Consider the following 27,131-nt stretch of genomic DNA (forward strand, 5'->3'; position numbering starts at 1 on the left):
GGAAGGAAGGAAGGAAGGAAGGAAGGAAGGAAGGAAGGAAGGAAGGAAGGAAGGAAAGAGAGAAAGAGAGAAAGAAAGAATAGTAAAGCGTTAACTGTGGATCCTGGAAGGGTGGGTGCATGGTTATTTACTGCATAAATCTTTCAACTTGTTAAGTTGGGTTAGGAAAATGTGGGAAAGAGGAAAGGCCTTTAATGTGAGGTGAGTGAGCCTCTCAGGATTACAGGATTATACACAGGGATTTTTAGGGAACGCTTCAGTCAAGTCAAAGGGGTCAATTTCAGAAGTAAAACAAGAGTCCAAGGAGAAGCCTGTGGGAGGAGTCATAGGAAGGAAGGGATGCCTGCAGTGATCTAGAGAGGAACTGAGACCAAGGAGGACGTGGCTTGGTAGGGAGCATGCCCTGAATGCAGGGGTTGGGTCTGGGTGTCAGGCTATTAGGCTTAGCTAACTGCTGTCTTTAAGGCCAGAGGGTAGAGGACAACTTCTAATGGGTAGTTGGTTCTCCCCCTCCACCAGGTGGATCCTGGGAATCAAACTCAGATCAGGCTTGGCGGCCAGCTCTGTTATACACTAACTCATCACACTGGCCCCCAGACCACAGCTCTTGATTCTCTCCCTCCCTGATCCATTCTCCCTGAGACATTTTCATCTCCATTCCTGCTCCACAGCTAGGCCGGCCATCACCTCGCCATCAGTGTGGACTCTCTTCTGCATACCTAGCATCCTGCACACGAATCCATCACCAGTTCTTCCAGACTCTGCCTTCCCCAAAGCTCTTGGGTGGTGTCTCTGTACCAGGCCTCTGGTCAGAGCAGCAAGGCTCTAAAACACATGTCAGCATGGGCATTTGCTCACCTTGTTACTCCTCTACTGTGCGTGTGCGCATGTGCACACATGTGAATCACAGGGGCGTCCTCAGGACCTAACACGGGGCCTTCCATATAAGGAGTGCTTAACTAGAAGCTCAAGGCTTGAGAACATAAAATGCTATTATACCTGTTGCAATGAGACCAAGCTAGAAAGAAAATCCCAATCTCTATGGTAATTCTAGTCCATATTTTAAATTAGTTTACCTACAGTCTACTTTATATTTTGGTCTCTTCCATGTTTGGTTAGCATGAGTCTTCCTAACTCTGCTGAACTCTAGAGGCTGCTTGGCCCTCGGAGCTGAGGACTTAGACCCTGCAATACGAAAGCCCCACTGGTAAGCGCCACATGGGGACAATCTGTCTGGGGAGCCAGCTGGTCTCCCTCTTACCTCAATCACCTCGACTTCAGCTGGTCCCTTGTTAGCCAAGTTCTGCCTGTTATCTGGCTGCCCTTGGGCTCCGAATCCTATTAGTATAGAAGAATTTCTCTTTCCACGGTTTGTATCAATCAGTGATTAATCACGTTATTAACTTCTGAAAACAGCTCATTAGATAATGTGCCTCTGTTGACATTGCATTTAATTACCACTGCTCTTAGTAGCTTGTATTTATACGTGAGTTCTGTGCCATTAACATTTTCTAAAGCCCAGAGCTTCTGTGGAAACTATCACTAATGCCTTCTTCAGGTTAGGCTATTTTATCCTGATGCAGATCAGGATCTCCAACTCATCACCTGATGGAGACACACGTGTGGTGTATGAGAATATATTTTAAATGCATACATATTTTTCAATATATACATACATAGCAAATGCATACATATGTATATAATTAGTGAGCACGGAATAGTTATGTACTCTAATTTGATTTAGTTTTATTGTTTAGGTGAATGACTTTCTTTTTGGTGCAGTATGTAAAATTCCTTCACCTCTATTTAAATGGGCAAGAGAACAGATTTATCTTATGCACATTAATAAATTCCTTTAGCGGTCAAAATGATATTAAAGCTAGGTCAATTGGAGTCATCCAAATCCAATGTATTCATTGGCATGTGATCTGAAAGTATGAGGCCATGGTCAGGGTGAAAAGGCCTGAGTGGTCATTTAAATTGCAAGAGGTTCAGTAGAGGACAGAGAGGGGGAAAAAGCTCCGAGTACCTCCTCAGCATCAGACACAATGGCACAGCCTTTACCTGCATCCTGTTCTCATCCTGGTTCACAGGTGAGGAAACCGAGGACCAAGGTGATACGAAAGGTCATCTCCCTAAAACCACTCTGAAGTGGGTCCGTTCTGAGGTATCACGTATGCGTGGAAGTGTGAGCCTCCATCTCTGAATGCTCCAGTTCACACTTCCATCAGCATTTGCCAGGAAGATGCAAACAGTGTAAACATGGACAAAGTGGGTCTCCCCTGGACAGACACTAAGAGGAGAAGGATCTAGCTCTGTTTCAAGCTGCTTCTCTCAAATTTTGGAGTCTGTAGCTGGGTGAGTAGATGCAGGGGTGACTCCACCCAGGGCTCCACCGAGTGGTGAGTGTTCAGTCTGGGTTGCTTTCCTGCCCAAACACTCCCACGGCTTCTCCTCCACTCAGGACCCTCTCCTGCACCTTAGACCTAACCACTCCTGCTCCTCCTTCTTGTGGACCTCCTCGATCAGCCTCACACACTCCTCTGTCTGGACTCAGGTCCTAGATGGCTTCAGGAATCTTTCTGTTCCCTCCCACCTCCCATTTCTGGCTATTCACTGATCCTCTTCATGGCCCCCAGCAGCTCGAATCACAACTTCATCTCCTCAGTATCAACAACCTTTCCTGCCTACGTTTTCTCCATGGCATTACCACCATCTAGCATAGTATTTATTTGGCTTATTTAACCTGCCCAATCAGGACAAGGATGGTGAGTAGTGAGTACACTCTCAAGGCTGAATCATTAGACAGGAAAGGTGTGGTGATATTTTGTTTGTGCTCTAACAAATAAAGCTTGCCTGGAGATCAGATTGCAGAGCTAACCACTAGAGGCCAGGCAGTGGTGACACACACTTTTAATCCCAGCACTTGGGATCTCATGCCTTTGATTCCAGTACTTGGGAGGCACACACCTTTAATCTCAGCACTTGGGAGAAAGGAAATAGGAAGCAATATGTCTGGGCAGAGAGGAAGTGATAAGGCAGGGTGGAGACAGCGCTTGCTTCTTTTCGGTCTGGGATTCGGTAGAGGTAAGGGGTCTCTCTAGTGGCTGCTCCTTCACTTCTCTGATCTTTCAGCATTTGTCCCGATATCTGACTCTGGGTTTTGATTATTAAGACCAATTAGAATTCATGCTATAGACGGGGAAAGAAGACTGTGTGGCAAGAAGAACAGCCTGGCCAGTGGGTTAGTATTTTGACAAACTTAATACAAACTATGGTCATCTGGGAATAAGGAACTTCAATTGAGAAAAAAACTGTCCCCATCAGATTGGCCTGCAGGAATGTCTGTGGGACATTTTCTTGACTAATGATTGATGTGGAGGGCCAGTCAAATGTGGGTGGTGCCACCTCTGGGCAGGTGGTCCTGGGTAGTATAAGGAAGAAAACTAAGCAAGCCACGGAGAGCAAGCCAGTAAGCGGGGTTCCTCCAGGATTTCTGCTTCAGCTGCCCTGACTTCCCTCAATGGAGGACTATGACATGGACGTGAAAAATGAAATAAATCTTTTCCTCTCCAAGTTACTCTTGGTTATAGCGTTTTCATCACAGAAAGCAAAGCAGGGTATCAGGAGGCCAGGCTACAAAGAGACCTGAGTGGGTGCTGAGCAGGAGCTACTGTGGAGAGCCATTTCCAGGAATGTGCACTTCATTCTATAGATGATGGAGAGATGATAATTATTTTTTATGGAGTTTATGTAAGAGCAGAACCCAAATTTGATTACAGCGATTCCAATGGCAGCACGGAAGACACACAACTGTCACATCCCCGTGAGGATGGGGAAGCAGGCGACTGCGGTAGCTGAAGCAGGCGAGAACACAGGAATGGAGAATGGCTTTGATGTGGTCGTTATTGAAGAGACCCGAAAGCGTCAGTGAACGGGAGACAAGAAGTGAAGGCAAGGGGTCAGAGTGAGATGGCTCTGGGAGTGGGCAGGAGAGCTGCATCCTGAGTCCGATCCCCTTGTCCTTCCTCAGCACCTAGACCGGTTTCCAGAAGGTTCCACACATCTGACCTGATGTGAACTCCTTTTCTCTTCCCTTCTCTTAGTTCCTTCCATTGTCCCCGCCAACCACTGTCAGCAAAGTCCTCTTGGCTGCACCCCCTTCCCTTGGTGTGAGTTCACTTCTGGCAGTCACCGAGGACAGTTCTTTTCATCCCTTCCCTTGTACCGCAGGTCTGGAGCGGAAAGGAAGTCCCAGAACAAAGAGACTAAAAGGAGCATACAGCTATGACCGAGAAATGATGGAGAGGAAGGGCCAGTGAGCCAGGCTGCAAAGAGTGCCCAGTGAATGGTGTCCTGGGGGCATCTAGAGAGGGCGGCAGGACGATCTAGGACATGTATGTATGGTGTAGACGTAGATGAGTGTTCATGCCCACATATGCATGGAGGCCAGAGGAGGATGTTAGCTATCCTTCACCGTTACACTTTGCCTTATTGCCTTGAGGTAGGGTCTCTTACTAAACCTAGAGCTACACTGGGGGGCTAGCAAGGCCCAGTAAGCCGCCTGTTTCTACCCTCAACAAAACTGGGGTTATTGGTGCACACAGCCACAAGTGGCTTTGTATGTGAATGTTGGGGATTTGAACTCAGACCCCCATTTTTTTACCCACTGGGCCATCTCCCCTGCACTGGACCTGGGGTTTCAGAAGAGGAGAAGGGATTACCTGGGCACGGCAGGGGAAACAAGGATGAGGATGCCTTGGCAGCCTGCTGTGCTGGGCTAACCAGTTGGCTCGGCTTAAAGCCGTCTCCAGCCTTAAGCTCAGCCGTCAACTTCATGATGCCCCAAGAGAACAGAACCAGTCAGCATGCATCCTTGGGCTTCAGTGACCAAATGCACCCTAGTACTGTTCTCTTTCTCTCTATAATGGGAAGGTCCATGCAGGATCTCTCCACATGTCCACTAGGCCCCATTTCCCTGCTTTCTTGAGGATTCTGCCTCAGACAAGTCTCACTCCTTCTTTGACAGCATTCTCACAGATAACTACTCACCCACTGTCTCAGTGTGCCCCGCACAACTGTGCCCCACACAGCTGTGCCCCACACAGCTGTGCCCCACACAACTGTGCCCCACCCCCCCACCGCCCCCCCCCCCCCCCCCCCCCCCCCTGTCCCCACCTGTGCCCCGCACAACTGTGCCCCACACAACTGTTCTACTCATCTTCCCTTTTTGTCACGATTGTGCCATCATGATCCTCTTCTTATCAACCTTTCCAGAGCCACTACCAGATGGGTCACCAACACTCTCCATCTCTGCCAACCTCCATCTGATCGCACTGCCTCTTGGGATCTAAACAAGCATAACCATCCACCCTTTCCATGAGAGTTGCCTGTGCCCTTGCCTTCTGGAGCGTAAGTGCCAGGCAGTTGTGAGTTTCTCGGTGTGGGTGCTGGGAACTGAACTTGCGTCCTCTGCAAGAGCGGTCAGTGCTCTAAACCTGAGCCATCTCTCCAGTCTCTCCACTTGCTTTCTGAGCCCCACTGTCCCCTGGATCTCCTGCCAGCCCCCTGCCGTTCCTCAGGATCCTCTGTTGGCTCTGCTCTTCCACACATGGACTTCGCGGAAGTCTCACTGTCTTCACTCCTGCTCGGTTGCTCTCCCATTCATTGTCACCTGCACCCTTAGCTCTGTATGTTGATGTTCCCAGCCTTCATTCTCTTGACTTCCATGTGGTCCTCTAGCAGACATTTCAAACTTAATGTATAACTTCTGTGGGGGCCCACAGAGGCTCCATAGCATGGCCTTATTCTATCTTGACTCAAGGTCAGAGAGTTTGAGCTTGTTTGGGCCTCCAAAGTTAAATAACAGGATCTTTTGCCAAAGATGTGGTTGGTTACCAGATGTCTTGAGAATGAAGGAGGTGTTTACACTTGTTTGTACTTTGAACCATGATGTCATTGAGGGGGGAGGTCTTTTACACCCCCCCCACACACTTTGCTTTGGGTATAAAAAGGCCATGAGAAATAAACTCGGGGTGACTGTGGTATTGACTCAGAGCCCTCCTGATGCTATTTGGTGTCTCTGCCTGTTTTACGTCTGCATCTCTATCTTTCATATCTATTATTTCTTAATCCCTGCTCCTCCATTCAAGAATGTTCGATAGTCTGGAGGGACCCGACAAACTTCTGATTCCGATTCCCATCGCAGCCATGAAATCCATACCTGCTGCATCTCAACAAACGCAGAGCTAAAGCCAATACCCACAAGTCTCCCCTGATTCCCTCTGATCTCCTCCTTCTTTTCCTGCCAGAAAAATCTATTGTTTAACCCCATCTGCTCTGCTGCTCAAAACCTTCTGAATGCATCCGGTTCTCCATGCCTAGCATTGCCGCCTCTCTCCTTTACCCATGATTTGTTCTTCAGGAGGGGTGGGGGAAAGAGACATATACAATGAGGACAGAACTTTGAGGGAACCTACACAGAAAAGACAAGCAAACACAGGAAGTAATGACCAGAAACTGACAAGAACAGAGGCCCCGAAGAGAGAAAGGAGAAAGAGAAAAGGGAGAGACTCACAGTTGAAAGTGTCATGTCAAAAGCAAGGCTGCAGAGAATAGCTGTCCTCATTCCTCAGCACAGGTGTGTCTGTGAGGAGGTACCAGCCAAGCATGATATGTCTGTCACACAGTCATCCCCAGTGAAAGCAAGAGCACAAGGAGGAGAGGAAAGTCATGAGCCAGCTGTGGACCAAATGATGCTCTTTGGGGAGAGTGAACATCATCAAGAAAAACATGGGCACTGACCTTCCACGCCCTTCCATCGAACCCTCCACCTGTTTGTTTGGTTGTTTGGTTGTTTTTCCCCAGGCCACTTACACTACTTGTGTTCTAGGCACACCTGGTACATCTCCCCCGCATTTTTACTCCTGGTGTTTTTCTGGAACACACACCCTTCTCTTCCCTTCCCTTTAATGAGCTCTTCAAGTAAGACACAACTAAGAACAGGCCTGAAGTTGGAACTATCCAGATGGGTGTCTTGGCTAAGCGCTGGTTCTGTGATGGGTAAGCAGGCCATTCTACTTTTTCGGAGCCTGTTTCCTCTCCTGTAGTTTGGAGCTGAATAAACAGAGCCCTGTTAGAATGAGGGGGAAGTACACGGAGCCTAGGAAGTGGTACAGTAGCTGCCATGGAGGGTGGATGGGTTTTAATACCCTTCTTCTGTCCCCTGGTTCCAGAGGACCTGTCACAGCAAACCCTCCCTCTGAGGTACCAGTGTCCCGCTGCCAGCCTCCTGCATCAACAGCTCTGTCCCTCAGAGCCAGAAACCAGTCCTTCTCATGTCCTCCAGCACTAAGCATAGTTCAAAAAGAACTGAGTGTTCACTGCATCAAATTATCTTTAATTCCCCCAGCACGTAAATATGATCTCAGCTGCAGTTATTTTCTGGAGCTAGATTATATTGGATTTGAGGAGGAAGAGGAGGTAGCACCTAGGGACAAAGGGACATTATCACCTACCATCATGTAGATATTGCAAACCGTATCACTTACCTAAAGCCTATTGCTTTAACAGAAAATATAGCCGGTTGATTTTTTGGGGGGGGTGGTGGTGGTTGAGACAAGGTTTCTCGTGTAGTTTTGGTGCTGTCCTGGATCTCACTCTGTAGACCAGGCTGGCCTCAAACTCACAGAGATTCGCCTGGCTCTGCCTCCCAAGTGCTGGGATTAAAGGCGTGCACCACCACCACCACCACCCCCACCCCACCACCACTACCCCCCCCCCCCCCCCCCCCCCCCACCCACCCCCCACCCCCCCCCCCCCCAGCCGCTGATTGATTTTCAAACCTCCCAGAACCAAACTTTGTTCGGCTGTAAGACCAGTGATAAGGGTTTGGAGGACCACCAGGATGCACAGAAAATAATTAATGCCATCAAAGCACTGAAGGAACAGAGTCCTTACGGTCGGCTTGCAGAAGGACAACGTGGTGCAGGGTCAAGGCCATCCGCTGGGAGTCGATCGTGCTCAGGATCTTGGCGGCCGCGGTCCCCAGCAGCGGCTTCCCGTTGTACAGTGTGTAGTACGTCAGCTCTGCTGGGTCCTTTGGTCCTGGCACTCGCTGCATCTTCACCATCTTTCAAAACAAGAGGAGCAGGGTGTGGCCAGAGCATCCCGGACAGGCCCTGCAGGCCTCTGGACCATCAGAAGGCTCACCGCATCCCGTCATTGTGGCCTGCTGTGCCCTATCGGACCCACAGGCACAGGCTAGACACACGAGCCCCGTGACCCTCCCTAGAGCCAGAGTCTCGGGTTGCCGGCTTGTCATCCCTGACTGGGAGGAGAAAGTGGAGCTGGAAACATCTGGAAAGCAGTTGGAAGCTGGGCATGAAAATAGGGAAGAGCCACATTTCCCAGCCTCCACTGAGCTCTGGCCTCATTTGAAAATAGGACTCCATGATAATTCAGGGCACACTAGGCTCTCCCAAACAAGGCGCTTAATTTCAAAAAATCTTCAATTGTCTGAAAGGGGAAAAAAGATCTGTTTGCCTATAATTGAGGAGACCTCTGATAGAAGCAGTACTCGGAAACTCAAACTTCTTTTCCTAATCAGCTACGTAGAGGGTTGCTTTTTTTTTTAAAAAAAAAAAAACTACAAAATTTACATTCAGATGGGAAAGCATCAAGCAATGAAAAAATTAAAATAATGTGTAGCCCTTCCTCTGACACCAAAGAACTGTTATCATCCTGGAGCTCTAGTTCCTAATCTTCCTATTCTCTACACAAACCTTTTCTTTATTATCTTATAAAATCATCAAACTTGCTGACAAAAATCACACCTCACATTTTTTACATGTATGTGTGCATGCATGCACACACATGTGACGTGATGCATGTGTGGTCAGAGAACAAGTTGTAGGAATGGGTTCACTCCTACTATGTGGGTCCTGGGAATTGAACTCAGGGACTCAGGCTGGACAGCAGGTGCCTTTACTTGCTGAGCCATCTCAGAGGTCTGCAGCCCACCATTTCTACTTGCATTTTTAAATGACCCAATATATTTCAAAAGCAGAAACATTTCTCTCCACAGGGCATTCAAATATCTGCCTCACAAGACTGCCTAGCAAGCCCTTTATTGTTAGGCATTTAGAGTGTGACTTTTAACTTTTGGCATTACAAATTGATAATCATATGATATGTTTATGATAATCCTATGATATGGACATAGTGTTCTGTTGTATGTTTGCAGGCATGGTAAACATTGGACATTCAGGATTTTAACTTTTGGCTCTTAGAATTAGCAATTAAATGACAAACATTATATTATAGTGTTTTCAGGGTATACATTACAGATATTGGGTTTCATAGAATATAAAAAGATATTACAAAAATGTTTATAGTAAATTCATTAACAACATCGAAACCCCTGATAAATCCAAAAGTCAATAGTACTAAACTGAACAAATGAGTTATGGAAAGTCATAAATCATTTAGCAAGCACACTAATAGAATATAGAATACATTGAATAGAATATAATGAACAAGCTACACCAGTTCATATGAATGTGGATTACAAATTGCAGATTATAAAATTTAAAACAGGAAAAACAACATGGCATATTTTTAAGGATCTACACATGGATTACAAATTACAGATTATAAAATTTAAAACAGGAAAAACAACATGGCATATTTTTAAGGATCTACACATGTGTGGGTAAAATCTATACAGAAAATACAGGACTGAGTTAATACAAAATTCAGAACCATGCTCAACTTGGATAGCAAGAAAGGGAATATAATTTTAAAAATCAATGCTGTGCGTGTGTGTGTGTGTGTGTGTGTGTGTGTGTGTGGTGTGTGTGTGTGTGTGTGTGTGTTGCTCTTGCCTGTTTGCCTGTGTGGAGGTCAGAGGTCACCTTTAGGTATCTTCCTTTATCACCTTGATTTTTGAGAGTGTCTTTCACTGAACCTGGACTCACTAATTTGGCTTGGCTAGCTGGCTAGCGGGCCCTCAGTATCCTCCTGTCTGTGCCCTTCCTGTCCTGGTGTTGAAGGTGTGTGCCACCAAGATCCGATTCGATGTGTGATCTGGGGATCCCAGCTCAGGTCTTCATGCCCTGCAGTCAGCACTACCCTGGCTGAGCCATCTTCCCAGACACATCAACTACAGAAATAACTTGAAGTTCTAGCCATGAAATCTCCATATTTATGAAGAGACGTCCTCATTTATAAATGTCTCAACCCAGAAGAAAGGCCCCTGCGTGGAAAGATAATGGAAGCGCTGTTGTGTGGATTTGGGGAGGAGGCTTAGCATGTCACTCCTTGCCCTAGTGGGAGAGGAGGAGGGCAGTGTTTGAACAACCTGCAGAGGTGAGTGATAATTCAAATATCTATTAACCTCCCTCATTTCCAACTTGATAGCACTTCTTACCAAGATTTACCCATGTATGAGGTCAGAAGCAATCTATAGCATCGAGATTTGCAGAAAGAAAGAAACGCCACTTGCTTCCCTCTGACATGCTGTCTCTCTGCAGTCTCGGAGACGTGCAGAAATGTTAGGGTCACAAGAAGCCCTGGGCTTGTAAGATGGTCCTTTGTCTCCCATGGACTGATGCAAACCACTTCACAGCTGTGTGGTCACCAGTGACTTGCTTTCTGTCATTAGGAGAAGCATGGATTGTAGGGCTTACATGCAACAGACCTACAGAGGGGAAATCACAATCCTGTCTTGTGAAATGAACCATCCTTTTACCTAGGGATGGGCTGCCATGGAGCAAACTTTCAGAACCAAATTGACACCCAATAGGACAATGAGCACAACTCACGACTGCGCATAAGGAGCCGTGAAGTGTCTACCAGGGCTGTGATGCAACTCATGCTGGGGGGGGAGGTGGATGACTTTCAAGAAGTCATGGCGATGTGATCTGCAGACACATTGTGCTAATGTCTGCAGACACATAGACAGCACGACACTGTGCATCCATGCAAACCTGGTCGGTTGTCAACCAGGAGTTCATAGGCCAGCAGAAGGCCATACTACTAGGAGGGCATCTGTAATGTGAGCTAGGTCAATTAGCATAGCATGGTAGAGATGGAGTCTCAGTGATAATGGATGAAGTTAATCACATTTTTTGTGTGTCCTTCAATAGTTTTTTTTTAAAGATTTATTTATTTATTTATTATGTGTACAATGTTGTTTGTATGTATGCCTGCACACCAGAAGAGGGCACCAGATCTCATTACAGATGGTTGTGAGGCACCATGTGGTTGCTGGGAATTGAACTCGGGACCTCTGGAAGAGCAGTCAGTGCTCTCAACCTCTGAGCCATCTCTCCAGCCCCCGAAGTTAATCACATTTAGGCTGCATGGGTTGGTTCAAATATGCTAAGGACATTCCCACTGTAGGAGGAACTGGATAAGGTGTGGAGGGAGGTGTAGACGGCCCTCACAGGGACAGCTGCTGTCTTGACTACCTACGTCCCTTAAAACTAATCCTGAGAGGCTTGTGCTGGGAGTTTCTTCGAGAGGTATTGAGAAGAGAGTGAGAGGTGACTCGGGAACTTTTTGCTTCATGGATACCTACATGCATACAGACTCCTTTCCTGGTTATCTACTTACTGCTGAGGAAGGAAGACTGCCCCTCAGCCTTGAAAACTTCAGAGGAATGTTGATCAAATGGCTTAAGCCAGTTGACAGCATGGACGAGGCACATGTATGTAGTTGTTTCGTCTCAGAAAACACATGCCCCTCCCCCCCAGTCATTAGAAAACCCCAGTGCACACACCTACCTGCACAGTATAGCTTCCCAAGGTGGTGGCCCGTTTAAACCGCCGGCTCTGTTGCTGGGACATCATGAACAGTTGGGCTAGACGCTGCTCCATGACCCGGGCAAAGCTCTGGTTGTGCAGGCCCACCAGCGAGTTGTCCACACCCTGGAGCACTGAGGATACAGAAGGCAGAGGGGATGCTGAGAGCCCAGACTCAGTAACTGCACGACCACCTGCCCTGCATAACCAAGAAGGGCCACCATGCCCTGCTTACAGTGGGGCTTGGCCAGCCTCACCTACTTCTCCTCCAAGGCAGCTCATGAGTTAAGAATCTTTGCCTACTCTGTGTTACACATGTTGGAAAGGTTAGTGGCCTGCCTGAGACAGCACAGCGAGGAAGTAGCAGTCAGGGTACGAACCCACGCTTGTATAACTCCAAAGCTTGTGTCTTTCTTCTGTAAGCTGTGACATCTCACACACGGCTGCATCAAAGCCAAACTTTTACAGATGATACACCCTGCAAAGGGTCCACAGGGACACAGCCAAGCTTCAAGTGCAGCTAACTGGGGTTTGACCTGGTTGTCACTGGCACATCCTAACTCAGGGTTTATGTTTCTTTCTCAACAGCTTGGTCAAGGATTCACAGAGCCACGCTAGAACTTGAATGCACACATTAGGGCAAACTATGCTGTTCAATATCTTTATCTCTCCCTACCTGATAGGATCCTTATTACCCCCAAAGCTGCCCTGGGCCCATCATGTCCTCTCCCATTCAAGAATAAGACAACTTAATGGAAGGAGTGTGCCCTCTCTCATTTCTGGCTCTTGTCAATTACGGGTCCTTCAGCAAACCACTGGAATCCAGTCCTCTGCTAAAAGGAAGGGTACCTCACAGCAAGCACCGGGCTAATGGGCGCTAAGGATCAAACTGCATAAGGCAGCTTGGCCCTGTCTGTGGAAGGTACATGGGGTCCTTTCCTGGCCCTTGCCTCTCCTGGGTTAGATCTCAGCCGCCATTTCTGGGACAACAGGAGACACTGATGGTGGACTTGCAAGCCCCTGCTGCTAGTACACGGATGAGAGCTGTGATGAACACAGGGGCCTCTCTAGAGCTCTCTATAGGGACAGCTGTCTGTTTTCATGGACGTCCAGAGTCCAACTCCATCCTTTGGGAAGCAGCTTCGCCCCAAGCATGCAAACAGTGCCTTCAGACACAGTCACACCCAAAATTCTAAGTGTTCAAATTGATTATTGGATTTTTTAAGCGATCAAAACTCAGAAGAGATGGGAATGGAATAAAAGAGTCTTCATTTAATAGATTTGGTTCTAACACAGTCCAGTCCAGGATCATGAATACCATCCATCCACCATGGTATAGAAACAGCCCCTTCTTGTGGTGGTATTGTGTTCCCCAAAATATTGTGCACCCTAATAAATTTATCTGGGGTCAGAGACAGAACAGCCACTAGATACAGAGGCTAGAAAATGGTGGCACTCACACCTTTAATCCTAACATTCCAGAGGTAGAAATCCTCTGGATCTCTGTGAGTTCAAGGCCACATTGGAAACAGCCAGGCATGGTGAGACACACGGCTTTAATCCCAGGGAGTGATAGCAAAAACAGAAAGATATGTAAGGTGAAGACCAGGAACTAGAAGCTTTTAGCTGGTTAAGGTTTCAGGCTTTGGAGCAGCAGTTCAGCTGAGATTCATTCTGGATGAGGATTCAGAGGCATCCAGTTTGAGGAAACACGATCAGCTGAGAAGTTGGTCAGGTGAGGTTAGCTGTGGCTTGTTCTGTCTCTTTGATCTTCCAGTGTTCACCCCAATACCTGGCCTCAGGTTTGATTTTATTAATAAGAACTTTTAAGATTCCTGCTACACCTCCTAAAGAGCATGCTGTCTCTGCAGCCACTGATCAAGCTGGATGTTGCATGCAGCCAGCACCAATGAAGGAATCTCACACAGGGCCGGACTGAGCCGTCAAAAATGAGACTCAGAGAATGACATTGATACGCGGATCAAGAAAGAAATAAAACCCACAGCTGGGTCTCTGCAATGACTTCTTTGAAGCCATCAATGCCAAATGATACCCCTGGAGGGTATAAAGCATAGCTCTAGGGCCCTGGTGAGGGACTCTAGATGGTTTGCCCGCCAAGTCCCTGCAAACAGAGAGGAATGGAATGCTGCTATACCGCTCGGTCAGTGCTCTGCAGGCTCTCAGGGTCCCACAGGGGTTTCCTACCTCAGACAGGAGAGTCTGGTTCAAACACACCCCATGTAGTGAATATACAGACCAGACCACTGAAATGACTTCTAACTAGTGGACAAGAAGGAGAGAGCGGGGCATCATAGATTGGTTTACAGGCATCTCGGTCATGACTCAAAGGCAGACACCAAGTCAAGGCAATAGGCAGCCTTCTAGGTGATGAAAACGCCCTAGCAGTTAATGGTTGTTTGTATTATGGACTTTCTCTAGGCCACTGAATTGGAAGTTTAAGATGCTTAAAATGCGACATTTTACTTTATCTGTGTTTTTAGTCCATTTCTCTTTAAAATGACAAGATGTCTCTGGGAAAGCACAGGAGAGCGTGGGAAGCCCTCAGAGCAGGACAGTGATGAACACCTAGATGGCTGGAGTTTGTACCACTGCAGCTCTCCAGAAAGAGTGGGTTCTTCTTGGGGTCAGAAGCAGGGGTGTGAGCCTGAGTCATCGCTCCCCTTCCTGAGACAAGCCACGTAGTTTCTCAGGGCCTCAGTTCTCTATCGAGCTGACTACTGATTGCGAAGAAGAAATAATTCAGGAAACAATACTTTTAATGCTGGTGCTATAGGACACCGCTGTGTGGAAGCTGTTGCTATCACAAGGCTCCCTCTGCTCCCCCTTTGCTGGGTACACTCTTCAGAGCAAGAAATGGCATGGAAGGAAGGCATCTGTGCCCCTGTGCATGGTTCCCCTCCCTTCTCCCAAGGTCCACAGCACATTCTCCTTGACCCTGCCTGCCTTCCGGGAAGGCAGTGGAGGGGCCTGTACTCACATCTCCCACAGCGATGCAGTAGCTCAGACCCCTCAGCACATCAGCCAGGGCCCTCGTAAACACCCAGTCTCAGCCAGTACAGACTCAGAGCAGAAGCGTTCCAAGTCCCCCGATGCGTTCAGAGGAGCGAGGTTAAAAAGTTCAAGACCGTGACACGCCCTTCTCGTTTTATTTATGATCACACTGGGCTCTATGTCCATTAGCAGGCATGGGTCAGCCTCCTGCACCTGAGCTAAAGTGCTTCATTTGCGGTTGAATCTCACACACTCAAACTCCGGGAATCTTCGTGCTCAGCTGGTGTCCCTCCTCCATTCTACAGGTGAGTGTGTGAAGCCCAGGGGACCCAGGGACTGGCTCTAGGACACACTAGTAAGAAGTAGAGGTAAGAAGAGGAGGACATCGTTCATTACTAGATCTCAGCCACCTCATCTCTAGTGTGTGAAACAAAGGCAAATATATAACTCGGAGACAGGCTCTTACCTCTATTAGTGACCAGTGGGCTGGCCGATTAGTCCAGGGCTAGCTGGTCAGTGAGCCCCGGGGAGCTGCCTGCCTCTGCCTCCTCTTTGATGTGGGCTCTGGGGAGTCTAAGCCAGGTCCTCATGCCTGCATGGCAAACACTGAACTGACTGAGCTATATCTTCAAGCCCTAGTCACCAATGTCTGGGTATCTCTACCTTGCTTCATTTCTCTAAAACAAATTGCAAGATCCTCAGATGGCAGGACAGTCCATAGGTTTTCTGTAAAGAGAAGCTACAGAGGCCATCCATTGCTGGTTATTTTCCATCAGAGAAGGAACCACCCTCTGCCAGAGGAGGAAATATACAAGATACTCCAGCTAAGTCCAGTTGAAAAACAGACAAAAGCACACAGAGTGTGTAATAGAAACTCCAGAAAGGGGCAGTTGCCACAAATTGAAAAGGACAGAGCTTGTGGTGATGGTCTGGGAGCCAAGGCTGAGTAAAGACCCTCATTGCTGGCTCCCGATCATCAGCCCTTCCTTTTATGATAGGGCAGACTAGCAGAGGCTTCCCAGAAGTTTGTAAAGTGGTCGTGGTTTGTATGGAAGGCAAGAGGGTCATGTCAAACCATGGTTTTAGTTCCTCCTAAGTACCAACTGATTGATGCCAGCATCAGAGAGACAACGGCAACTCTGTTCTGATCACCAACTGCAGTGCCAGCAACAGCAGTGAGGAAGGAAGCTACGTGAGTGAGCATGAAGGGTTACATCCCCGGAGAGCCCAGGAACAAGACTGTGTGCTTAGCTTTCCTTAAGGCAAGGCCACCAAAAGGAAGGCACGGCAAGGCACAGGAAGATGGGAGGGGATCTCACCAGGGGCTGTCAAGGGCAGCCTGTGTTGAAGAATGGATTATGATCACTGAATGAAAACTTTCAAGTTCAGAGAAGGGGAACGATCTGGGAAGGAAAAGGCACCATGCTGGAGGAGGGCACGCGATTTTGTATCGTTATGGAACCCGCTGGCTCAGACAGGTGTTGCTGGGTTGGCACGGCCTCTCTAGGGTTTGCATCCCGGTAGAGTGGTTTCTGATCTGTTAAAAATATGCTTCTTTAGTTTGCCTTCTCAGCAGTTAAAACGACCTCTGGGTACCAAAGACCCTACAGCGGGGGCATGTGGGTGATCTGTCTTTTAGAAGAGAGTTCAGGCAGCCATCCTGGAGCCGGACAGGAACTACTTGGATGGAACTTTAGGCAACAGGCCACCTGCCACTGCTTGGGGCAGCGGTGAGGGAAGGATGGATGAGGGACGGGAACTCGGGGCAGCTGCTCCCCTGTACACATTTCCATGTCTGGAAGGATCTCCCTACCTCCTCATTGACGGGCTGGACTACATTCCCCAAATTCACGTGTGCAAGTCCTAACACCCAGTATATCTGAAGGTGACAGTATTTGGAGTGACGCTCTTTGTAGGGGTAATGAAACTAAAATGAGGTCATGAGCACGGACCATAATCCAGTGTGTCTGGTGTCCTTATAAGAGAAGGAAGTCAGGACAGACAGACTCAGGGAAGAACAAGTGGGGACAGGCAGCGAAGGTGACCGACTCCAAGCCAAGGGGATGGGAGGAAGATGTAAACCTATCGGCGCCTTGGTCTCAGACTCCGAGAGCATGGAGAACGGGACTCTCAGTTGTCTACACTCTGATGGCTGGGCTGGTCACTTTCCCCCCTACCAACAGCTGTCCTCTCCATTTGTCTCAATAACGCCGTTTCTCTCATTTTAGAGCCACTGTGAGGCTTTTGAAAGACACAAACAGAATGCTTTTACTGTTTCATAATGTTCAGCTGTGAAATGTCAAGGAAAAAAGAAAATGCCACCAGAACACTCCTGCTCTTCGACTCCCACCCGACCTCATCCGCAGAGCACACCAGGATTGGGGTGGGGTGGGTCGTGTGCCCCGAGAAGGAGCAGCACACAGATGGCCCTCTCCTGGCTTTGATTTGGGTTTTGCAGGGCAGTATGGAAAGGCCTGCCATCTGTTTAGACAGACACCCACACGGACGTGCCCCAGACAGCCACTGTTGTGGGGTATTTGTACACTATGTAGATGTATTGCTGTGATTGGTGTAATAAAAAGCTTAGCAGCCAATAGCTAGGCAGGAGGTATAGGCAGGACTTTCAGGCGGAGACAGAGAAACTGGGAGGAGGAACCAACCGAGGTGCTTGGTTTCACCAGCAGACTTGGAGCAAGTCGGGTGTGCCATACTAAGATGAGGTAACCGAGCCTTTATGGGCTGGTGATCCAAAGATAGCCTGGCAAGAAAGCTAGTCACTCACACAGCCGTGCCTCAGCTAGCCACTCATACACGTGTGCCCCAGACATCACCCCCTAGTGCTGCTGTGAGATAGGCTGAGGATGGGATTGTTGAGGTAACAGTTTTAAATTGTTTATCAGTAATCATCTTCAGGGTGTTCTTTTCTCAGCTTCCCCAATCCCTCCTGGCCCTATAGAAGGAACTCCTTGATTCATAAGGCAGGACCAAAGGGCTCAATCCTGTCACCAAGTGCCACCGTTTTAGACAATCCAACCTTGTGGTACAAAGAGGGACATACAGAAATAAGACATTACCTGTGATGACCCAGTAGTCTCTGGTCGTTTCTGATATATCAAGGTTGGGATATTCCAGTGCTAAAACAAATAAAAAGCACATCACATTTCTCGGGTAGGTTTTATGAGTAAACATTATCAAGGGAAAGACAGAAGTGACAAACTGGTGAGCAGCTAAGGTTCCACACTGCCATCTCTGGGGAATCTGTGGCACTCGGGTCAAACTCTCTCATTGTGTAGAAAGGTGGCTCATTAAAGGGACAGCCTCCACAAGGGGCTCAGATTTAGGAGTTTCTCTCTTTGAAGTTTTCCCTCCAAGCCTTCTTAAGTGGATCAGCATCACAATCAGTACCCACAGCTGCAGCCTGTCTTCGCTGGGGCTTCCTCTGTACAGATCATCTAGCACCATGGAGGTCTAAGGAATGGTTATCTCTTTTTTTTTCTCTTTTTTTTTTTTTTTTTTTTTTTTTTTTTTTTTTTTTTTTTGAGACAGGGTTTCTCTGTGTAGCTTTGTGCCTTTCCTGGAACTCACTTGGTAGTCCAGGCTGGCCTCGAACTCACAGAGATCCGCCTGCCTCTGCCTCCCGAGTGCTGGGATTAAAGGCGTGCGCCACCACCGCCCGGCTTGGAATGGTTATCTCTTAAAGTGATCCTCCCAGCCAGCGTTAAAGGCTTACACGTGGTACCCCAGTGCCGGGAGAAAGAGCTACCATCTTGCTTTACCAGCATGGTGACTATGAGAACTGACATGTAAAGGACTTAGCGCAGTGCCTGGCACACAGTCAGTGCTCAGCAAATCTTTCATGTGTGTATGTATGTGTGCACATGTGTATGTAAGTGTACACGTGTATGTTTAAGCCAGAGGATGATGGCAAGTGTCTTTCTCAATTGCTCCTCCCCTTATTTTCTGAGACAAGATCTCTCACTGAACCTCGAGCTTGCTGATTTGGCTAGCCTGGCTGCCCAGTGGGCTTCCAGGGACCTTCCCAGGCCAACTTCCCAGCACTAGTGTTACAGTTGTGAGCGCCTCGTCACAGTTGTGAGCAACTCGCCAGAACGTTCTTTCTTTTTTAAATGCGGGTACTGAGATCAAACTCAGATTTTCAGGAGTGCACAGCAAGTGCTTTGCCAGCTGAGCTCTCCGCGCCCCGTCCCCCCCCCCCCACTGCTCTGTTCAACTTAACTGTGATCATTATCAGAATTTAACCAAGCTGGTGCAAGAAAGTAGCTCCTGCACCTGCCGCCCTGGGACAGCAGCCTGCCACTGTCTTCCACGACATAATCTTTTTACGAAGTTCAGAGTCATCCTTACTGCCTGAACATTTATAAGATCTTTCCAGTAAACACACATTCAAACAACTTCTCAGTGGCTGCTAAGTGACAAGTACACCTTTCTCACACACACTTACACACACGCCTGCATGCGATCTCATTTATTTAGAGTATCAAAACAACTACAGAAAGAAATTATGAAACATTTTTGCTAATGGGTGTATTTTAAAAGGAAATCTTTGCCAGTGACCTTGTGAAATATAATGATTAAATTTAGGGTACAGACCGTCACTTCTTTAGCTACCCAGTAAATGTCTAAGTGACAAAATGCGGGCTGCTCTGTCTTCAAAGTCCAGTTGACTGCACCGTAATGAGGATTATATAACAAGCATTACAGAGAGCCGGAGCCTCAGACTATGGGGACTTCAAGTGAAGTCACGACACAAATCGCAAAGTTTGCATTACGCTGTCTGTAGCCAGCTGGACCCGACAGTCTAGAAACATTTGTGGAGGGGAGAGAAAACCATGGCAACCTGGACTGCCCCTAAGGACAGATGCTCTGAAAGGCAGTGCTCAGAGCACAGTCCCCATGCAGCCGTATTAGCTGTGGGAGGGTGGACATCCTGTGAAAATTTTTTTTTTTTGGGGGGGGGTGGTGGCTCTAATTTTCTTCTTACAGTTTTGCACCCTCCTCACAGGCTTATTGTAAGCATCAAGCAAGGGCTCTCTTGCAGTGTGCAATGAACTTTTTGTCAACTGAACCTCCATGTGTTGCCTTTTTCAGTTGCTCAAGATAACACACATCCATGTAGCGTAGCACAACTTAGGTTCTTCTGCTGCGGAGAAAGATACCCGGGGGAAACCACAGGGCCCTGCTCCATGAGGCCGAGGCGCACGTACTCACGTTCAGCGATGGTGAGTGGAGGGTAAGTGAGGTAGAATCCTACCAGCTCAGCTGAGAGCTGGCTAAGGAGGCTGCTGGCCACGGTGCCGTTGAGGAACGAGCTCTGATTGCCCACAGCATACACCAACGTGACGGCTTGGGAGGCATTGGACGTGCTCACCATCTGAATAGCACAGGAGCAAAGGGGAAGGAGACATATCAAATAAGGTGAGGGCCTGTGTCCTGGGGACCGAGGAAGGGACCTTTCAACAGGAGTTGAGGGGCATGATGGAAGGGTAGCGGGGAGACAGCAAGGAGGAAGAAAGAATAGCAAGCCATTGTTTACAGATTGCAGGCGCATGCCAGGCACCAGGCTATGGGCACCCCATCTCCATCTTGATCTAAGCCTGGAAGGAACGTCTGTTTAGGACTGTCTTTCACAAATGAGGAAACCACGGCCTAGAGTGACAGGGATTTGTCCAAGGTCATACAGCTCACTTGTGACAGAGTCAGGATTTGAACCTAAGCAGTCTTCATTGCTGGCTCTTAACTTCTCAGGTGTCTTTTCCAGGGGCTAAACTGACTCAAGTGATCTTTATAATTCTGGAAATATAAAGCAGAGCACGAGGATATTAAAGGAGGGCCCAACTGTCAAATGTTCAGGGAACTTCAGGTTGGGAGGAGTATGTACCCAGTGTTATGAGCAAAATGACTGAATATGAGCATAACAGGAATTCAGAAATACAAAACAGATCCTTCATGGAGCAATTACTTTCTTTTGTGAACCATGAATTTGGTATGGATTATGAGAAAAAAAGTTCTCTAAGATAACATGGGTTTCTCATGCTCAGTCTTATTTCATTTTTAGTTGCCGGGGGAAAATGAGATTTTCTGGGTCAATGTACGGATAAAAATATCTCAAACATTTGAAAAACAGGAGCAGGAGAAAAATCACTGGGCTGGTGAGATGCTTTTGCTGGATGATGTGTGTGTGTCTGCCCTTTTCTCTCCAGATCTCCCTGCCACTGTCCTGCACATGACAAAGAGCATCCTGCAGGTTGGTCCTCAAGGACTACACGATGGTTTCTTTGACCACTGGTGTTAGCTAAAGGGGGATGAGTGGGTATGGGAGAGGAAGGAAGGGCAGGGCACTGAAGCCAGTCACCCTCCCTGTGGGCATCGGGGCCCAGATACAGCCTGGGCACTGGGCTGGCCCTGCCCGCACGCTCAGCTGAGGTACCTTTTTGGAACTCTCAAGTTCCTTTTGAGTACTGTCTTACCCACCTGGGGGCTGCCTACCACCTGGCTTGATGGGACATTTTCACTCAGGCATCATCTCTACAGCTTTGCTCTCTGTCCTGATTCTGAAGAAAGCTGCTCAGAATAGCTTCTCCACTTACTGTCTCCTTTCCCCACATGTGACAGCTTTCTCTCTTCTCCAACCAAGAGCCATAATCTCCTGATTAAGGATAACCCAGCCAACATTTCTGCTCAGTGCTTGTTCTCCTCCCAGAAAGTATTTCTGGAATGTGTTTCAGCTACAGGTATTCAGACCTCTGTCCCCAGGTGTCCCCAGGAAAAAAGTACTTTCTCATGATTCGAGAGTTCCCTGGGCTAAGAGCTAAAAGCACTCAGGTCTCTTTCAGAGGACATGAGTTTGATGGATAGTACTCAGATCAGGTGGCTCACAACCACCTGTAACTCCAGTTCCAGGGAATCCAATGCCCCCTTCTGGCCTCTTAGGGCACCCACAGGTATGTGCACGTACACACACGCACGCACACACACACATACACACACACCATGACACACAAATAAATAATAAATCATCATCATAGTAAAACTGTTTTGTCTTTACCACTATTGTGAATACTTACTGAATACTTGTCACCTTTCAATAAGTAGCACTACATCTCCCTGGACCTCCAAGAAGCCCATAAAGATATATATATACACACATATACGCATATCTGCTGTGGGATGGTCTGTATGTCAAATTGCTCTGATTGGTCAATAAATAAAACACTGATTGGCCAGTGGCCAGGCAGGAAGTAGGTGGGACAAGGAGAGAGGAGAATTCTGGGAGGTGGAAGGCTGAGGCAGAGAGACGCTGCCAGCCACCGCCATGACCAGCAGCATGTGAAGACGCCAGTAAGCCACCAGCCACGTGGCAAGGTATAGATTTATGGAAATGGATTAATTTAAGCTATAAGAACAGTTAGCAAGAAGCCTGCCACGGCCATACAGTTTGTATGCAATATAAGTCTCTGTGTTTACTTGGTTGGGTCTGAGCGGCTGTGGGACTGGCGGGTGACAAAGATTTGTCCTGACTGTGGGCAAGGCAGGAAAACTCTAGCTACACATATACATATATATGTATGTATATATGTATGTATGTATATACATATACACATAAACACATATATAAATATGTATACATAGATATGTGTGTATATGTATATATATACACATATACACATACATACACACATATCTATCTATCTATATATATCATAAAATTGTATATGTACATACATACATGCATGCATCCTATATTCAACCAGGTGAGTTATACATTTTTGTTGTGGTAAAATATATAAATCACAGAATTTAATATTTTGACCATTTTTAAGCACATAGTTCAGCAACATTAAGTAGATTCTCATATTTTGCCAACCATCACCAACACTATCTCCAGAACTTCCTCACTGCCTCCAACTGTAGCTCTATACCTATTAAACAACTCCAAGTTTCTCTATCTTCTTATTCCAAGGTTGCTCTTAAAGTAAGATTCCTGATTGTTCCACAACTCTAGATATCTGGTAGAAGAGAAATCATATTGTGACATTCTATGACTGGCTTACTTCACTTACAACAATGACCTCAATGCCACCCAGGCTACAGTAGGCACCGGAATGCCCTTCTTGTTAGAAGACTTAGGAACACTCCAGCACTTGAACAGACTACATTTGTTTTTCATGTATCCATTTGATAGACACTTGGTTCATGTTTGGCTTTTTGCCATTGTGAACACTACACAAATACCTATTTTAGTTCCTAGTTCCTGTTTTTAATTCTTTTTGATATGTAGATGGACATGAAGCTACTGGATCATACTGTAACTGCATGTTTAGGTTCTTGAGGGTCCATGCTACTGTGTTCCACATTGCACATCCCTCTAGAAGCACACAAGGACTCTTAACTCCTCCATATGCTCGCCAACACTTACTATTTTCTAGGGTTTTGTTTTTGAGAATGATCATTCTAATAAATAAGAAGTCGTGTCTCATAATTGACAGGTCAAATTCTCTCTCCCCACCCCACCCCCAGCCTCATCTCTGTTTCTGTCTGCCTCTCTCTTCATGGTGATGTAGTTCAAACCCAGGACATAATGCATACTAGACAAGTACAGCTACACTTATCCCAGACCTCTGTTGCCACTAATTTTCTTTTAATTGATGCATAGAAGAAATTCTTTCTATTTCTTTAAGTTCTGGATATTAATTACTTATCAGACAGATGATTCGTGATTCTGTGGGTTATCTTTCACTCTGTTATTAGTGTCTTTTGATGGGCAAGGTTTGCAAGGATGTCCAATTAGTTTGTTTCTCTTGGCCCTGTGGTTTTCCAATAGGGTCCAAGATACCCAGGCCCATGAAATCTTTCCTCTATGCTCCAAGCTCTTTATTTCTTACATGTAGGTCTTTGAGATGATTTTGTTGATAATGTTAGGTGTAGCTCTAGCTTCCTTCTTTTGCAATGTGGATACCCATTATTTAAAAGATTATCCTTTTCCTCATAGACTAACCTTGATAACAATAGAAGATTTCTTTCTGGCCTCTACATTTAGACCATTTGTCTCTGTGTCTGTCAGAAAAGAAAGACCACACTGTTTTGGTTATCATAGCTTTTTTAAAATTAATTTTGAAACAAGAAAGTGTGAAACTTACAAAATGTGTCCTTTGTCAAGATTGTTTTTGTTCTTCAAGGTATTTTGAGGCTCTACTTGAACTTCAGGATACATTTCTCTATATCTGTCTTTATAAATGTCACTGGGATTGGTGTGTGTGTGTGTGTGTGTGTGTGTGTGTGTGTGTGTGTGTGTGTGTGTGTGTAGGTGTCCATGAAGTCTAGAAGAGTGTATTGGAACCCCTGAAGGTGGAGTTACAGGTGGCTGTGAGCTACCTGATATGGGTACTAGGAACTGAACTCAGGTCTTCTGCAAGAGCAGCAAACATTCTCAATTGCTCAGTCATCTCCCTCTGCCCTCCTCTCCCATTCTGTTTTTTGAGACAGGAATATGTACCCTCTCCTCCCCAGACTGGTTTTGAACTTGCTATGCAAGCTAGACTGCCCTTGCATCTTCAGCAATCCTCTTGTCTCTTTCTCCAGAATGGGATTTCCATAGGGATCACAATCAATCTACAATTCCCACTGGTGAATATTGAGATCTTTATAGCTTAAGGTCTCCCAAGCAATGAACACAGCCCTGTTCCCGTGCCTTTGTATCTTCTTTAATGAACTCAGTGGTGTCCTTTTATGAAGCCTCTGACTCGCTCACTCATTCTGGTTCGTTAGCTCATTAGACCACAGGCCACTTTGTTCCCAGCATCTTTCTCCTCTCACAGTGGCACCATGGTCCCCAGAAAGCCACCTCCCTTCTCCACTTTGTCCATGTGCTCTGGGCACAGCTGCCACTCCCCACATTCCAGGAATAGGCATCTGTGCCAGACCATGTTGACCAGGATATTTCATCTCCTTGGTCACAGTTATCAATCCAGAAGTTGCATAGCGGGACCAATGAGAGCTAGTCCCAGGGTCTGGACTGAAATGTTACTGAAAAAGAAAAAAGGGGAGGGGGCTCTTTGGATCCACAAGACCATAAGCAATAAGAACGAGGCAAACCTGGAAGCACCAAGGACCACTCAGCAGAGGTAAGAAGCGTGCTGGGGCTGGAGAGATAGCTCAGAAGTTAAGAACACTTGCTGTTCTTCCAGATGGCCTGGGTTCCTTCCCCAAGGACCCACAAGGCACCTCACAGCTATCTGTAACTCAAGTTCTAGAAGATCAGACACCTTTGTCCGGCCTCCATGGGCACTCTGTGGATGTGAGGCACTAACATACATACTGTAGGCAAAGCATATATACAGTAAACAAAAACAAATCTTCAAAGAAGAAAGAGGAGGGGGTCTGGAGGAAAGCAAGCCAAGAGATGAACAGAGAACTTCCTGAAGAAACAGTTGATGCACCAGGATCCAGATGTGCCTCCAGCCAATAAGCTGTGAACTTCTCAGTGGAATGAGCCCATCATTGCCTCTTTCTGCTTATGTCTCAAAAGATTGGATTCTGTTAAACCCTCATTGAGTCAACTATAATCTAGCTTCTAATACTATGTGTTTTTTAAAGTCACTTTTCCAATGACTCTGATATTTACATCTTTTCATTCCACAAAGGATTCAAAGTACCATACAAATTATATTTAATGGAACGAAATGGAAAAGTATTACAAAAACATTAATTTGGAAGTCATACTATCATGATCCCAGGAAGGCAGTTAGCATGCAGTTATCTGTGAATGACAGAGAGACCGAGAGGGGCGTGTTAATTCAGCGACAAACCTGGTTCTGATACTTCATATTGGCCAAGGTCAAATGTGAAATGGGATTAAAAAAATGATTCATTCAATTAATTTCAAAGGCTTCCAACATTCAGAGAGCATCTCAAAATCTAGTTAAATGCTGTAGTATTTTCCAAGGAAGCTTTGTTGCTTACGTTTCATCTTATAGCCCATACCAGCTCACCACAGAGACAGGCTGAAGGCCTAGGGCAACTTATTTATCTTGGTGTCTGTTCCCAAAAGATCTAATAAACAGCAGACACTCAACAAATCTCTTAATGCATATTCTGCTGTTGCAAACTGCTAAGGTTCACACCACCTGTTAAGACCACAGCGCCAAACCTGAAGAAAAAGATTTCCCATAAGAGCTGAGTCACACTGCTTACATAAATCTTAAATCTGTGACACATTTTTAGATCTTAGACTAATAAGAGCCGAGTTGTAATGAGATCCTCTCTGTTCCACTTTGCCCGAGTCTAGAAAAGGAAAGCTGCTCCTTCAAATTAGATCGTGTGCTTTCTACATGGCATTGGCTTTGCTGGTAACTCACTTATGCTAAATGTCAATTTCAAAAGCCCTGGGTCTAATTGCAAAGGCTTTAGTTGAGTAGTCAAAACAGACAGAACAGTGGCATTAATTAGAGACTTTGGGGGCTGGATGAATACCATTAAGAAGCATCTATCCTTATTGAGATGTTATCTACATAATTGCACACACACTAAACAATGGGTCTGAAAAAGGCTTTCCGTGGTGTTCACATTGTCAGCCAGGAAGCCAAATATATGGTGCACTAGGAATTGGATTTCCCTGGGAAAGACGCACTTGCCAAGGGCTCGGGGACACCCTTTCTATACTGTATCAATGCTGGGACAGCTTGGTGGATAAGAAGACAGAGTTTGGGCACATATCTCTACTCCATTCTTTTCCAACCATGTGACCTTCTGGGATTTTCATAATTCTTCTCTCAGTTCTCATTTGAACAAAATGGAGATGATATCATAGAGGATGTCTTGATCATTACACAGAAAAATATTTGTAAAACACTAAGCACAGATGCTGGCAGAGAGGAAGCCCACGCTGTAGAAGATGTGGGTGTGTTTCTGTGGGTGTTTCTGTTTGCATGTAATGATCATTTGTGTTAAAGCCTAGAAATAGCCCAAAGAAAATCACACAACAGTTAATCACAACAGAGTTAGATTTTAAAATCGATTCACTGGCCCTAAGATGGCTCAGGAGATAAAGGCACCTGCCAAGCAAGCATGGTGACGACCTGCATTTGATCCCTGAGACCCACATGTGAGAAGGAGAGAACTCACTCTTACAAGCTGTCCTCTGAACTCCACATTTGCTATGCAGCATGAGCCTGTCAAACAAACACATGCGCGCGCGCGCGCGCGCGCGCGCACACACACACACACACACACACTCGTGCACACACACATGCAAATAATGTAAAAAGTTAAATTAAATCATTTTATATTAAGAAAATT

The 27,131-nt window shown here is 46.6% G+C and overlaps 1 protein-coding gene across 1 annotated transcript in view; it reads right to left on the reverse strand.

Moving 5' to 3' along the window:
• Kiaa1549l (KIAA1549 like) overlaps positions 1-27,131 on the reverse strand; it is a 276,448-nt gene that overhangs the window by 80,501 nt on the left and 168,816 nt on the right. Inside the window, 4 exon segments of the mRNA XM_028877902.2 lie at positions 7,960-8,131; positions 11,787-11,938; positions 17,891-17,950; positions 20,046-20,208. Coding sequence (XP_028733735.1) covers positions 7,960-8,131; positions 11,787-11,938; positions 17,891-17,950; positions 20,046-20,208 — 547 coding nt within the window.

Source organism: Peromyscus leucopus, chromosome 4, assembly GCF_004664715.2.
Source record: "Peromyscus leucopus breed LL Stock chromosome 4, UCI_PerLeu_2.1, whole genome shotgun sequence".
In the NCBI taxonomy this organism is placed as follows: Eukaryota; Metazoa; Chordata; class Mammalia; order Rodentia; family Cricetidae; genus Peromyscus; species Peromyscus leucopus.